At 36.2% G+C, this 14,835-nt stretch overlaps 2 protein-coding genes across 3 annotated transcripts; one reads left to right on the top strand and one right to left on the bottom strand.

Annotated features, from left to right (window-relative positions):
- The first annotated feature begins 3,220 nt into the window (after nt 1-3,220).
- LOC120091860 (splicing factor 3A subunit 2) lies at nt 3,221-6,226 on the top strand. Its single transcript, XM_039050010.1, has 7 exons — nt 3,221-3,485; nt 3,577-3,746; nt 4,226-4,302; nt 4,437-4,502; nt 4,610-4,684; nt 4,774-4,848; nt 5,611-6,226. Exons 1-7 carry the CDS (start codon nt 3,334-3,336, stop codon nt 6,019-6,021), a joined length of 1,026 nt encoding a protein of 341 aa, XP_038905938.1. The 5' UTR covers nt 3,221-3,333; the 3' UTR covers nt 6,022-6,226.
- Nucleotides 6,227-6,658: 432 nt separating this feature from the next.
- LOC120091859 (phosphatidylinositol 4-phosphate 5-kinase 9) lies at nt 6,659-14,557 on the bottom strand. 2 transcript variants are annotated; one of them, XM_039050009.1, is made up of 10 exons: nt 14,198-14,557; nt 13,756-13,908; nt 12,105-13,507; nt 11,500-11,667; nt 10,025-10,190; nt 9,780-9,890; nt 9,341-9,528; nt 8,514-8,671; nt 7,607-7,772; nt 6,659-7,334 (listed from the first exon to the last, which is right to left on the bottom strand). In XM_039050009.1, exons 3-10 carry the CDS (start codon nt 13,364-13,366, stop codon nt 7,055-7,057), a joined length of 2,499 nt encoding a protein of 832 aa, XP_038905937.1. In that variant the 5' UTR covers nt 13,367-13,507; nt 13,756-13,908; nt 14,198-14,557; the 3' UTR covers nt 6,659-7,054. The 2 variants fall into 2 exon arrangements, with proteins under 2 accessions (XP_038905937.1, XP_038905936.1); XM_039050008.1 differs by lacking the exon at nt 13,756-13,908.
- Nucleotides 14,558-14,835: the final 278 nt, after the last annotated feature.

The raw sequence follows: 14,835 nt of genomic DNA, 5'->3' as shown, positions 1-14,835 counted from the left end.
TTCCACATGGAAGGCCTAAAAAAATCCTATATTTCATAAATGTCTTAAAAATTGATTTTTTTTTTTCAAAAATGACTTTTAGGGTTAATTTTGGACAATTATATCTGATGGAATGTACAAGCATACAACGGAAGCAATCAGAATCAATAAGTATTCTAATTACACTTAATTTGTGTTTCAAATGTATGCGAAAATAGAATTTCAAAAAATAGGGTTTCATGAACTTATACCTTTGGAAAAATGCACCAAATCCAAGCTGCTCTCCACGAATTTGACCTCCAAATTAACAATGGACCACCAAGAGATCTTCTCTACTATTCTCCAACTTGAATTTGAATGATGGAACTCATAGCTGAAGGGAATTGAGTATGGAACAAAGAGGGTTTTCATAGAGAGTGGAAAAATCTGCAGAATTTTGCAAATTCCAACATAAAATCTTCTACTTCATTTTTGAAATTTTAGCTCTTTCATGTATCAAATACACTCGAGCATTAAGAGAGAATGTTGATTGACACATCAAAGGCCACCAACCAAGTGATATAGGAGGTGTGCAAATGTGGAATAATCTACTTCAAACTTGTTTTGAATTAGATTTTTCACTAAAGCCAATAGATCCTATTATCAATTTTTTAAATATATTTAATTCACAATTAAAAAAAATATAATGAAAAATTCAATTTCTTAAATTGAGTTTCTCACATTGAAATTGATTTAAATTAAATAATTAATTAAACAAATTTAATTAATTAATAAAATAATAATTTAATATTAAATTAATAAAACACCTATTTCATACATAAATTCTATTCATGTAATTAATATCTAAATCAACATTTAAATATTTTAAACTCTCCCATTACGTTTATTTGAAGAAAATTAAATGTTTAATTATATCAAATATAATTATCCAAACCCTAATTTGAAATTGAACAATTCAAATTCAAATCTTAATTTAAAATTTGAACACTTCAAACTAAATTCTCAAATTGAATTTGAACACTTCAAAATCACTCAATATACTAATCCAAGATTTACGTGCTAGTAGAGGGGCCTTATGAACCTACAGATCATGAGTTCCAACGACTTGAGATTAATTGGTTAAACTCTTTAAACCGAATTAATCAATATTCGTTAACTACCGAGACACACCACTATAGCTCAATAGTTGCACTCTCCTCACTGTAGATATATTTCTATCCACTTAATTTAACCATAATCAGTGAGTCGACCATTCACAGGTTGTTTGTAATAACGTTCGGGTCAAAAGCTATTTTACCCCTGAAAATACATCTTACTCCAAGTCTCACTGATCCTCTAATGAACAATTGGTTTGCAATTCAATCACTAAACTAAGTCCCTCTCGGGGCAATGAGAGGGTGGGGTTCCTTGTTCAAGACATGGATTCAATACTTAAGAGAACAACCTCTCTACTATCCCTAAATCGAGTAGGTGTGAATTCCATCTTGCACCTTATGTCCTCAGCTATCTACCTGGTCTTACCCTGAAATGAGAGGCTTATTGAGTCGGTGCTGTTGAGTCAACCCTTACCTATGAAAATCATCCCGAATAAATAGAAATTCATAGTTAGCTCAGGATTAAGGTCAAGTTACCTAGGTCATCAATTTGAAATAGTCAGTCTCAAACAATAAATAACGTTATAAAGTAAGAGTGACTTATTTCTTGGTCCGATCTTTTGCAAACTCATTGCATAGGACGCCCCCTCCTTATGTCACTACATAAATGAACCAGTATCACTTCGTTTGTAACACTTTACAACAAATTGTAACAACTACAGAGTGTGTCACATCCTTTAGTGTTACCAGAAAAGACACCAAACTTTATTCATATACTACAGACCGTTTCGGCTATTTACTCGAACTTGGTCCATTTTGGATCTTAGTTTATTATATTTAATCTTTACATATGAACTTTTCATATTCTATAACAGTTTTATTGAATAAATGTCAATAACATCTTTATTGATAATATAATATGTTTAATATTACAAATTGCAAGTTTTAGGACATACATCCCAACAATACCCTTTTTCATTTATTTATATCCGAATTTTTATATATATTTCCTTATTTTTGAAGCCACTTTAATAATGAAAAGAGAAAATACATTTATTATAGAGAGAGCAAATGCATTTAATATAATTTTTCTCACTTATTAATTGGAGAGAGAAAATGCATTCATTGTAATTTTTTTTTTCCATTTTTCAATTTGGAAAAAAATGCATTTAAAGAATTTTTTTATTTTTTATTTTTTATTTAAGTTGGTTTTCACATATCAACTTATTGGTTTTTTTGAAGGATTCATGGTTATTTTAAATATACCTTAGAATATTTTGTTAGGTATTTGAAAATATTCTAACAAATATATGAAATATACTATAGTTTATAAATTAAAGATTAACTCAATGCTTGACATAAATCACAGTATAAACTAATATATGAAATATATCATAGTATATAAATCTTCATAAATTTCATTTACATCACAAAATATATATCATATATACCATTTAGGTAGTCAAAAATCACAACAGCCAAAATTTGAATATATCATAATACATGAAGTCTAAGTCTAAAAAAAAAACACTATTGTTTATATCAAATAAACGAATACATATATCACAGTATATATTAAATTTTCTACCAATGCTAAAAAAACAGTACATATATATCACAATATGTATGCAAAGTATATAAAAAAAAAACTAAAAGTTGAATTGGGTCCGCTATTCGTCTGCTTCGGGTCTATTGTCACCGTTCATTTGCTTCGAGTTTGCCATTTTCGTTTCTCCGCTTCGAGTCTACCACCGCAATTTTTACCGTCCCATGCTCGTCCTGTCGCTAGATGCAACTCACATGCCAGAAGGAGAAAAGAGACGAATGGAGAAGGAGAAAATAAAGAGATGAAGAAATGACCTGGAAGCATGGGGAAGAGAATATATGCATGGAGGATAGATAATCAATAATGTATATGGGGAGAGAGAAATGCACGCCAAGAGAGAATATATATATATATATATAATAGGTGAAAATAGGGAGGTAAAGAGGATTTTTTTTTTTTTAAAAAAATGAAATATTTAGCCTTACTTTGATTAAAAAGCGGTTGCGAACTGGGCCATTTAAATCGGGCCAATAATTCGTAAATGAAATGGGCCTTGGCCCAACTTGTCGTTAATATTTCAGTACGGTATTTTCACCTCGGCGATTCGCTTAGATAAACAGAGAAAGGGGGTTTTTAGGTCGCCGGAAGGACGAAGAAGCTTCGACAGTCGGAAATCGGGATCCAGTAAAGAAGCAACGCTGAAGTTCGACGGCGATGGATAGAGAGTGGGGGTCGAAGCCGGGAAGTGGAGGAGCGGCCTCTGCACAAAATGAAGCTATCGATCGTAGAGAGCGTCTTCGACGGCTGGCTCTGGAGACCATCGATCTCGCCAAGGATCCCTATTTTATGCGCAATCATCTTGGAAGGTCCTTCATTTCTCTTGCTTGTTCTAGGTCTATCCGTTCTTTGGAAATTCTTGAGTTGAATTGTATTGGTTTTTTTGGGGTGTTTTTGTAGTTATGAGTGTAAGCTTTGCTTGACTCTGCACAACAATGAGGGTAATTACTTGGCGCACACGCAGGGGAAGCGGCATCAGACTAATTTGGCCAAGAGAGCTGCCCGTGAAGCTAAGGAGGCTCCTGCTCAACCTCAACCCCACAAGCGGAAGGTCTCTGTTCGCAAAACAGGCAAGCTTTTGCCCTTCTCTTTTATTTATTCCACATTAATTGTTTGTGAGGGTGAATAATAAGTTCATTATTGCTTCTTTGTAATCCTTCTGAAGGGTCACTGCCAAGTTAACTTTAATTTGCTTCTCGATAGTGAGGATTGATATGAAATGATTTTGGTTTAGGTCGACCCTTCGCAATTGGATTGATGATAATACTGTTCATTTGACCGTTGTTGCAATTTAGAATTATATTGACGTAGTGACCCCGTTTGTTCATTTATAACTTAAGCGTGATAGCTTGCTAGGACACTAGGAACAAGGTTAAGATCCCTGCTTTTAAGTCAAGTTAACATTCACAGTTGGAAATGGCCTGTGTCTCAGGGTAGCTTTGAAATTTGAAGTGTTGGTCGAAATTTGCTGGATGTGTTCCTTATTATATGTTTTTGTACTAAAAAATGGAGTTTGTGCTAATTAGCTCCTTTTCTGGCATGCTTTCAGTTAAAATTGGAAGGCCCGGTTATCGAGTAACAAAGCAATTTGATTCTGAAACAAAGCAGAGATCTCTCCTTTTTCAGGTATGCCTTTGTGGTTCATACGACAGGCTTCTTTAATATCTGTTGAAGATGATATTTCTTGAATTATTACTCAATCGTGTTATGTCTGATTTGCCTGCCCCACTTCTTTACTTATATATGGTAACTCCATGCAGATTGAATATCCGGAAATTGAAGACCTAGCAAAGCCCAGGCATCGTTTTATGTCCTCTTATGAGCAGGTTCTCTAAGTTCCACAATTCACATGTTTCTGAAAACATGATATTGCCTTTTATTGGAATCTTCGCTTAGAGCTAATTTTTTCATTGTTTCTTGTTACTATGTTCAGCGTGTGCAACCTTTTGACAAAAGATACCAATATCTTCTGTTTGCAGCTGAACCATATGAGATAATTGCATTCAAGGTATTGTAGTCATGATATTCGTAAAATATATTGATTAAAGGTTTAGTTGTTAGTTCCTACTTAAAGATCTTTACTTGCATGCATTTTAGGTTCCAAGCACAGAGATTGACAAATCTACTCCAAAATTCTTCTCACACTGGGATCCGGACTCCAAAATGTTCACGGTTTAGCTCTTTTCCTTTCCTTCTTTCTATTTTTTAGAATACATTTTTCTTATTCATTTGAAACTCTCATTAGCCCGTTACTTACGTTTCATCTGTATTTTAGAAAGTTAGGATTTACAGCTGTTCTTTAACCTTTTAGTGAATGAATTCCTTCCATTTTGAATCTATTTTGTTATTGAACCAATCTATTGTAGTTTGGCTTGCTGTGACTGTGAGTAAGTATTGTATACAAAATATTGATTGAATAGATTGCATCATGATTCCTTTTGATTCTTGCTACTTGCTTGAATTATTTTGGCTTTTGGGACCCAAGTATCTGTACATTTGATATGACCACCTGATGTATGGTATGTTTGGGAGTGATTTTGACACAAACATACTTCTAATCTTCAGAATCCTTTTGATGGTATGAAAATTACGATAAATTGATTTTGACCGATTAAAGGCATGGTTGAGAGTGATTATGAATATGACAAAAGTGATTTTAAGTTTTTAACCATTTCAAAATCACTTCTAAACATGCCTTTAGTTGTCAACTCTTCATATGGTAGTTTTTTGTCTTTCATATTTAAAAATTTGGCTGCTCTCTTAGTCTTACCATATGGTTAATGATTTAATACGTTTAATCTTGGAACCAACAACCTAAATGGCTTTTAACTTGCAAGCTGATCATAGGCTAATGATGTTACAGTTTACTGTTGTACCATTTGGTTTTTGGGGATCGGCTCCTCTGACGGCTATATTGAATATGAAATTTTGCAGTTGCAACTGTATTTCAAATCCAAGCCACAAGAGGCAAACAAGCCACCACCTGTACCTGCAGCCAATGGAACAGTGCCATCTGGTGCACCACCTAGGCCAATGCCGCCGCCACCACAAGCTCCAGCACCACCACCTCCTCCACCCCAGCAAGGACCACCTCCGAGAGTTCCTCCTCCTCCAATGCCTGGGTCCTTGCCACCTCCCCCTTCTGTAATGGCCAATGGTCCTCCTAGGCCAATGCCTCCAGGTGGGGCTCCGCCGATCCCTCCGCCACCTCCAGTTGGTAATAACACAATGGCGAATTTCACTCCTGGTACTCAGATGAATAGACCTCCCATGCCGCCTCCCCCACAGGGCTTCCCAGGTCAGGGTATCCGGCAGCCACCACCACCACCACCCAATATGGGATAGTAGGCCACTTAGTATCAGTCAACGCAAGGATTGAGTGTAAAATTTGATACTGAACGTGCAGTGGACTTTGATTGTTAGCCTCATTGGTGAATTTTGATGCACTTTTCCGTTGTATGATCATATATTTCGGCATGTAGAATCTTGACATACCTTCGATTGTTGTATCTTTTCCGGCAAAATGAAAGAATTTTGTTAATTGTGCCTATGTTTTCTTGCAGGAGATGTTTTGTATTTCAGCCAAAGATGCTTAAACCATATAATTATCAAAAATAGAAAAACAACTTTTTTTTTTTTTTTTTTTTTTTTTTTTTTTTTTTAAACAATAGAAAAACAACTATCACATTTGTGGAAGGTAAAATATAATGTATTGTTTATTTGTATTTCGTACCAATATTAATATTTGTGGAAGGTAAAATATAATGTATTTTTTAAACAATAGAAAAACAATACAATACTTGGTACAGGTTAATTTGTAAAAGACATCTACAAGAAAAATATAATGAAATTTGATATAAGGTAGAGCTATGACGAACTTGTTCTGCAACTCGTGCACAAATATTTTAGGGAAAAGTAGAAATAGGAGCCCAAAAGCAACGGAAGATGAAATTATCATAGGAAATGAAGGGATCCAAAAATGTAACGTGAAGAAAAAGTAAATTCATTTTGGTGGATTATTGAAGGGTAATTTCCCTTATTTCTTTTTCAGCAATTGAAGAGTAAGGGGAGAGAGGAAGGTCGTAAGCTCAACATGAATGGAAGTATAAATTAAGACTCTCTGGGAGAGGAACTGCAAAAGTTGATGTTAGGACGTGGAAAAGAGTACGAAAATAATCTACAAGAGAACGCCTGAGAATGAATTGTAAAGCACTTGCGCAACCCGAGTCTCATCGCCATTTGTCACCCACCACCCTCCACAAATTCCAAAACGAAGCCTCTCCGATCTTCAATCTTTGTGTAATCTGCATCTCTTGCATCAGGAAATCTTCCGGAGGAGAAACTGAATTGTAAGGATATACATGTGGAGCCAAATTTCTCAGCCTGCGCGAGCATTTTGAGGGAACACTCTCTGATTAATGAACTCAAGAAAACGTTGGGAATAGAATGTAGGATCCACAGCAGAGATGGACAATGAATCGAATTGAATGGATTTGTATGCATGTTCGATCTTCTTGCTCATGTTGTACTCTTGTAAAATGTCGATGATACCCAGATATAGAACCACATCATAAGCCTCGTGAAACATCTGCTTTTCTTCTTTTCCTGGAATCTGCTCTGCTCTTGCTGGCATGTTCACTCCAAGTTGGATTTGGAGTCTGCATAACGAAGTGTGAAAGGACTTTCTCAATAGGATTTTCTTTCTGATAGATATTTTCCAGTACCAGTAATTGCAAGAAGAGTATGGAGTAAAGATTAATAAGTGTGCTATGGGCGACAAACAATAAGATGTGCTTGAAGACATGTCTCAAAATCTTCAAGCTATAATAATGATCAGACAGATTGATTCTTGAGATAATCTCCTACTATGTATCCATGATTACACAAGTGGTTAGGAGAATAAGAATTTTGTGGGGATGAAAAGTAGTACCTTGCAGTACCAGGCAAGAGAAGATCCACTTCCTCATCTCCAGAAGCAGATGACGCTCGCAAACGGCTGCCTCTGATGTGGGGGCCGACAACAACACTGTTATCATCTGTGCGAGGTACTAAGACAAGGCCTTGTGGGTAGGTTGAAATGTCTTCCTCGAAAGTATCTGCCATTTAACATTACCAGCTAATTGTGTCAAGTACTTCAAATCAAATCAAGAAATCAACTGGGCCATTGGCTAAACACAAAATTATACTAATCTAATAATGATAAATTTATGACGTTGAAGTATGACACCGCCTAATGCATAACATATGAAATTTAGACGACCACAAGGATTGAGATGGGTAGATTCTTCCAATCTGAAGCTCAGTCCCAATAGCTAAACAGAATAGGATCCTAGGCGGGATAATCAGCAAGTCATCCGTCAAAATCAAACTAATGTTTCAAGTCAAGTCATGACGTAGCATATCAATAGCCAACTTGTGGAGATAAGAGTGATAAACGTTGTGCTGGATATGGAAAACTAATTGAGATAATTTTGCAGTTAGATTCATAAGAACTGTCAAATCAGAATTTCTTTAAGTACTTATAATTTCATATGAAAATGAAAAGTAGTTTGCTGCAGAAGTTTGAACATTGTCTCAGATCCATCAAAGTTGCTTGCTAGCGTTATTGGTAACCAACAAATATCTGATTTTCAATCACAAAATATCAACAGCTAGCAGCACTTTAAGTTAAGGGACCCCCTTTCACTTCGTGATTTCTTCAACTCGTGTAATCTTTTTTACCATATAAGCTTATCCTATTATGTATATATTATATCCTTTTTAAAATTTCAAGCCCGGAGATTATAGATGTTAACTGGAACGACCAAAAGATATAGATATTCACATATGATACTCACCATCCTCCGCAAGAATTCCTAATCCGTCAGCCCTCATGCTTCGACTATAGGAAATATGGGATTGCAGCTGCTGTGGGGCACGATAGTGCACACCCAACAAAAGGCTATAATCCATGATATTCTGCACTTCTAGGAATTTACTGTCAATCTCGATCTGCCTGTATTAAGGAGAACGTGTGATTTAAAAATGAGATACACACACATATGCCTTTCAATGTTGAAAAATGCTTGTCCAGCAATAGTTGTTTAGTAAGCTAGAGTTAATTCAATCAAGTATTGCTCCATGTCAATCGTATAACATGCTTACAAGAAAAAATAAATTCTATGACATAAAATGTTGGACCTAGTAGGTTTAACTTGACGAGGATAGCATTCCAAGAACATGTTGGGTACTTAAATATCTTGGAGAACCACACCCCAAAAGCCAGCTATTGAGGTGGGAGAGCCAGGCCACTCAAGTACCCACATGATCGTCTCATTCTAACCAATATAGGATCGAGGTAGCCTATACTACCTTGGTTCCTAATAGTACCCCATCCCCGGAAAGCCGACGTCCACGGCTAGACCGACGGTACTTCATTCAGAAACACCCAATCAGAACCCTCTATCGGTACTCCGGAATGTCGACAACCGACTCTGATACTATTGTTAGGTACTTAAGTACCTCGGAGAACCACACCCCAAATGCCAGCTATTGAGGTGGGAGAGCCAAGCTACTTAAATACCACATACCACATGGTCATCCCATTCTAACTAACGTGGGACAAAGATTAGCCCATACTGCCTTCGTTTCTAACAGAATAGAGAATAATTTAAGAACGACTTACTTTAGTAAAGCCTCTCGCCAAGTAGGTTCCAAATAAAATGAGTAGTTCAAATCCAAATCCTTGAGTATAGTGTTTTCATCTATTTCAACCTTATCCGCTGAACGTCCAAGGGAGGATCCCTTCAAGTCAAATCTCCGATGAATTCTTAACTCCGTGCAGAACATATTTCCCATTACAACAAAGCGAAACTGCACAAAAGCAAAATGTTAGCTGACAAACATTGGTTGTTTGGAGTTATTATTTAACAACATGAATTACAAAGCAAGTTTGAATAAACAGAAAAAATCATGCGGTCACAAGAAGGTAAAAAATAACACGATTTACCAAAATTATAATTTTCTAACAATATGCTAGATCCTGCACATCTAAAATGCATATGTGGAAGAACTGGAGAATGCCACAGGCTAAGATAAAAGCTCCAAGCTTTGGGGTCTAATACCTTCTGACCGCTGGATGGCTTGATTCTATGAAGACCAAAAAATTTTGTAATCAGTGTATTCTCATATGACCTCACATGATGATGATAATCTGGAAGCATCCGCAGAAGAACCTGCAGCAGAACATTAGTTGGTGTTATTTGCTATAAAGGAATAAAAACACATGGCAATTTCTATGAAAACTTAATCATTGCATGTAGGGGCGTGCAACAATTTGTATGATCATTGCAAGTAGAGACAAACACACCTTAACTTCAGATTTTCGGAGAGTTTTAATCATGAAACGATCATCTTGGGACAGAAAGAAGACGCTACCACTCTTCCCAGGTGAAGATAGCTCTCTAAGAGCATCATTTCCACAAATGGACATCATGTAGTCAGCAGCATCGATCTTAAACATCTCCCTCAGGTTCCTATATTGAAATTTTATAGAGACCAGAATCAAGAGGATGCAGATAAACCATAAATTCCAACAATATCGTGCACATCTCTTCTTTTTTGAGAACTGCATTTCATCTTTCTTGCAACCTTAGAAAATGCAAGTCAGAATGCATAACAAAATTATGGGATTAATCAAGTACATACTCCCATCCTGAAATTTAATAAAATTTTGATTTTCCAAATAAGGAAGATATTTGGGGTGGAAAAAACCGATTCTCCAGAAGAACTACATTAAGAGATATTTAAGAAAAATAAAGTATGACTAAAATGAAGAGCATCGTTCATAAATAATCTACATCCATTTCATATCTACGAGAAAAGAGATCAAGAAGTTTACTATGGATCAACATAGAAACTAAATATTGTAGAAAAATCTATCTATCACAAAAGAATATATTCATATGTATAATGAAAGGTCAATAACTAATAGATAGTTGACCTTTGCCAAAACTTTTGTACCATGTATTTGCAACTTTTCCTGAATTAGGAAAATAGAAGGGAGAAAGAATGTTCTTCTCATTGATGCTGACATAGTGCTTCCCAACAAGAACTGAAGGATTAAACCATGCTCAAGGTACATGGTAGAGATGCCCAGATAAAAAAGACCTCCAAATGGAGGAAATTGAGTTCATACTAAAAATTTGAAAATGTTGGACGCTTTTACACCAAGGGCCAAAAAGGATAGTGATACTAAAAAGCTATTAAATGATTTCTTCTTATCCTTTGAGATATTGATCCCTTCCATGCCATATATAAGGCCATAAGAAAACCGTTATGAAATTCTCTCAAGTAGTATATATAAAGCTCAACGTCAGATACACCAAGAAAAAAATAAAAAAAAAAAAAGAAAAAAGAAAAAAGAGGACCTACAGAGGCATCCAGCCATAATTTATCTGGCTGTCATATTAGTATCTCCATTTCTGACCAAATTTCTCTATCAAATATAGGATATTTCCTTATGAAAATTGGTAAACAAGCACCCACACCTAAATCATAGTGCTCTAAAAGGGCAAGCATTTCCATATAAATGTCTACATTCCTGGAAAGTGAACATAAGCTCCTGAAATACAAAATATTATACACAACTATATAGGCTCAGGATGACTTCACATGCATAAAGTTATCAAGAAGAATATATCGCATCCTAGTGTATGAACGAATCAACGTTTGAATGTATCTACAAATGCTTTGCATCCTATGGCTCTGCATATATAAATGAATCAATGGATGAAAGATCTGTGTACATAACAACCATAAATGTTGTAAAGTATAGCATCTAACCTGAAGACCATCGGACAATAATCTTTCCACTTAAAATCTTCTGATTGATGAGGTGGAGTCAACTGGGAACCTTCTTTAGGGAAGTTCATCCAAAAGCTTGCTCGAGGACCGAAGTCTGAACTCCTGACTTCCCGCCTTTGTATGGGTGTAATTTTTCCCACAGTGTATCTGACCACATTCTAATGTATGTTCAACATTAACTTCTCAAAGTTGTTGACTGTATAAAATCATATAAATTCATCTTTACGGTCACAACTAACCAGTAGTAACTGGCAAGTAAATCAGGATTGTGAGTTCAAGATAAAAAAGTACACAAGAACGCCTCATCCCTCTGTCCTCTGAGTAACTGGTTTAGAATTTAAGCCCGTTCTCATTTAGTCATTTTCTTCAATAATCTATTTTCCCTGGTAACGTTATTTCTAAGACAGATGTGTTTAAATGATACTCGTGAATTTACGACTTCAATGCCAAAGAAAGAGGTTAATTAATATAAATATCAAAATCTAGGCACAAGCAGCAATCCGTGGATAAAGAAATAACTGTTTGATACTCTAAAAAGAAACACAACTCGGGAGTTTTGTTTAAATGTAGCTAAATGAGCATACCTGATTCCAAGTTGTAAACTGAGCATCAAGTCGTAACTCCTGTGACCTTTTATGATCATCTCACCTGGTTTCTTACCCTCTTTAACCAGCTTTCTCTGTCTTCGTTTTGCTCTTCTTGATGATGGGGAGGAAAAACTATTATCTATAACAAGTTCACTAATAAGTACACCTTGCATGTACTCGCGTTCCAAAATTGGGATTTTTGTATCTATTTCATTTCCACCCAATTCATATTCTGATAACCCTGATGAAGAGTCATGTCCAAGTACTTTTTCAATTGACACCTCAAGACTCCAGCGCCTTTCAAGGGAAACATTTTTAGTACGATATTGTTCCAGATTTAACAGACTTCCCTTTGAGATCTTATCAGATGAACCACGAGAGGATTGCTGGTTCTCACCAACCTTGAAATTTCCCATATCTCCTGAAGTAGCATGATGGATATGTGCATGATTTTTGTTTTTTAAGTCAGGTAATAACCCTCTTTTTCGCAAAGCCTTCAGGTAAATTTCTTGAACTGCTGGAAGGCGGCTTCCCTTTGGATAGAATGACCCTTTTCCATCCTTCAGGCCTCTAGTCCACGTCCCCACATAGCAACCTCCATCACTCCACATGTAAACCCCGAATCCATGCATCATGCCACCCAACCAGTTTCCTTCAAATGAGTCACCATTTATCCAAGTAAGGGTTCCTTTCCCTGACATCCCCCCTGCTTTCATATTCCCCAAATAAACATTTCCATTAGCCCACGTATACTTACCAGGCCCTTCCGGTATTCCCTGCATCCAAGAGCCTTCAAAACTATCTCCATTTGGATAGACTTGATAACCTAAACCATGTTTCAAATTCAATTTCCATCGTCCCTTGTAAGTCAAATTATCAGGACCGATATATGTTCCTGTACCATGCATATAACCACCTGAAAATTCACCATCATAAACTGCTCCAGAAGGAAACCGAATTTTTCCATTCCCATGCCTCATCCCCCTTCTCCACTCACCCTCATATATGCATCCATCTGACCAAACATATTTCCCTGTGCCCTCAGGGATGTTACCAAGGAGAGACCCAGAATACAATTCACCATTGACAAGCAATAGCTCCCCAACTCTGAAGCCAGCGGACTCAGAGGTATGAACAGTTTCACCATTTGTTATCGCAGATGTGAAGTCTTTGACAGAAATAGCATCAAGCGATTTCGTTCTCTCGGCAGAAGAAAGTGCCCCTTCCACGTTTTCAACGATGGTCTCAGGGCCAGACATGCATAATGCCCAAAAGAAGTCAATTTCTTATTAATATATTAATTTCCAATCCACACCATCCGCTATAAGACTGGCAGGATATCGTACAGATAATGTTTATCGCAGGAAGAAAATTGTTCGCTCCAACTTTCGTTCTTTGATCTATTGACAGCAGAAATAAGAGACTTCTTAGCATGATTATAAAACAAAGTCTTCCAAGAGAATAATACGGGTTTAGGGAGCATGATGAAATCACTTATTATTTCAAAATATGAACAAAGAACAGAGCATGGGAAAACAATTTCATATATTCACTAGTTTTCATGACTGATTTGATAACAGTAATATCATAATTGGTAAGGAAAGCAAAAAGAACAAAAACAGCCGATGTAGAACTCCCCATAACCTACTAAAAAAACTGGATCTGCCTCCATCTTCATAGCCAATACTTCAATCTGAATAAACACACACGATCAAGTTGTTCAAACGAAAACCAACACCGTCTTACAGATTGTCCGTTAGGTTGAATGTAGCGTATTGTTAGAATCCGTTTCGGGAGTAACCTGACAGGTGTTCGAAACTAATGGGAACGAAGCAAAGCAACGTTTAAACTCGATGATTAATTCTCAGGAAACAAACATCAGAATGAAATTAATAAACTCTTAAGTTCACCATTACATGGTTGACTTTCCTGAGTGAGTTTCCAAACATCAAGTACAGGAAATAGCAGAAAAAACAGGAAAATACTGTAAAAGAAACTAAGCAAGTGAAGTAAGGATTTGATGTGCATCGAAAGAAAAGAAAAACTCATAGTTAGAATGAAAGGAAGCGGAAATGAAAGAGAGATAGTACCTCCGGAGAAGAGAATCAAAGAAAGGGAGTAGGAGAAAACAGAGAGGAGGATCTGAGAAGAGGGAAATTGGTGGAGCAGAAACGGAGTAGGTGGTGATGAAAGTGGAAAAACAGGTTCAGAACTTTTCTGAGAATCGCTTTCGGATCGATCTTTTTCAGTTGGGATAGTGACGATTATGGATCAAAATCCTGCGACCTCATTACTTTCGATCAAACCCACCATTTTATCTTATTCTTTAGCCAGACATTGCTTCCATTCAAACCAACTTATTCAAACCCAAATTCCTCCTTTTTCATTCGCCTCTCTCCCCTCAATCTTCCAAAGACATCTCTGCCCTCTCTTTTTCTTTTTCTTTTTATTTTCCTTGTCCCAAAATAAAATTCACAAATTTAAATGATACCCTTTCAGAACAACAACTGAAGTTGTTTAGTAAATTTAGAGAGTTATTTAATTGTATATTTAGCAAGCAGTATAGGAATTTTCTAATCATAGAGTCGAGTTTAAGAATTCGACTACGCAAGAAGTGGAGTTGTCAACTTCTACTTCGACCGAATATGTTTTTAGAGATTATTTGTTTCATGGACATCCAATATTCTTACGGGGTAGCCATCTGGATTACTATATTTTTTTTTAGTGA

This window comes from Benincasa hispida, chromosome 11, assembly GCF_009727055.1.
Source record: "Benincasa hispida cultivar B227 chromosome 11, ASM972705v1, whole genome shotgun sequence".
Classification (NCBI taxonomy): Eukaryota; Viridiplantae; Streptophyta; class Magnoliopsida; order Cucurbitales; family Cucurbitaceae; genus Benincasa; species Benincasa hispida.
The sequence above is the reverse complement of the archived record's forward strand: the minus strand, read 5'-3'. Positions and strand labels throughout refer to the sequence as shown.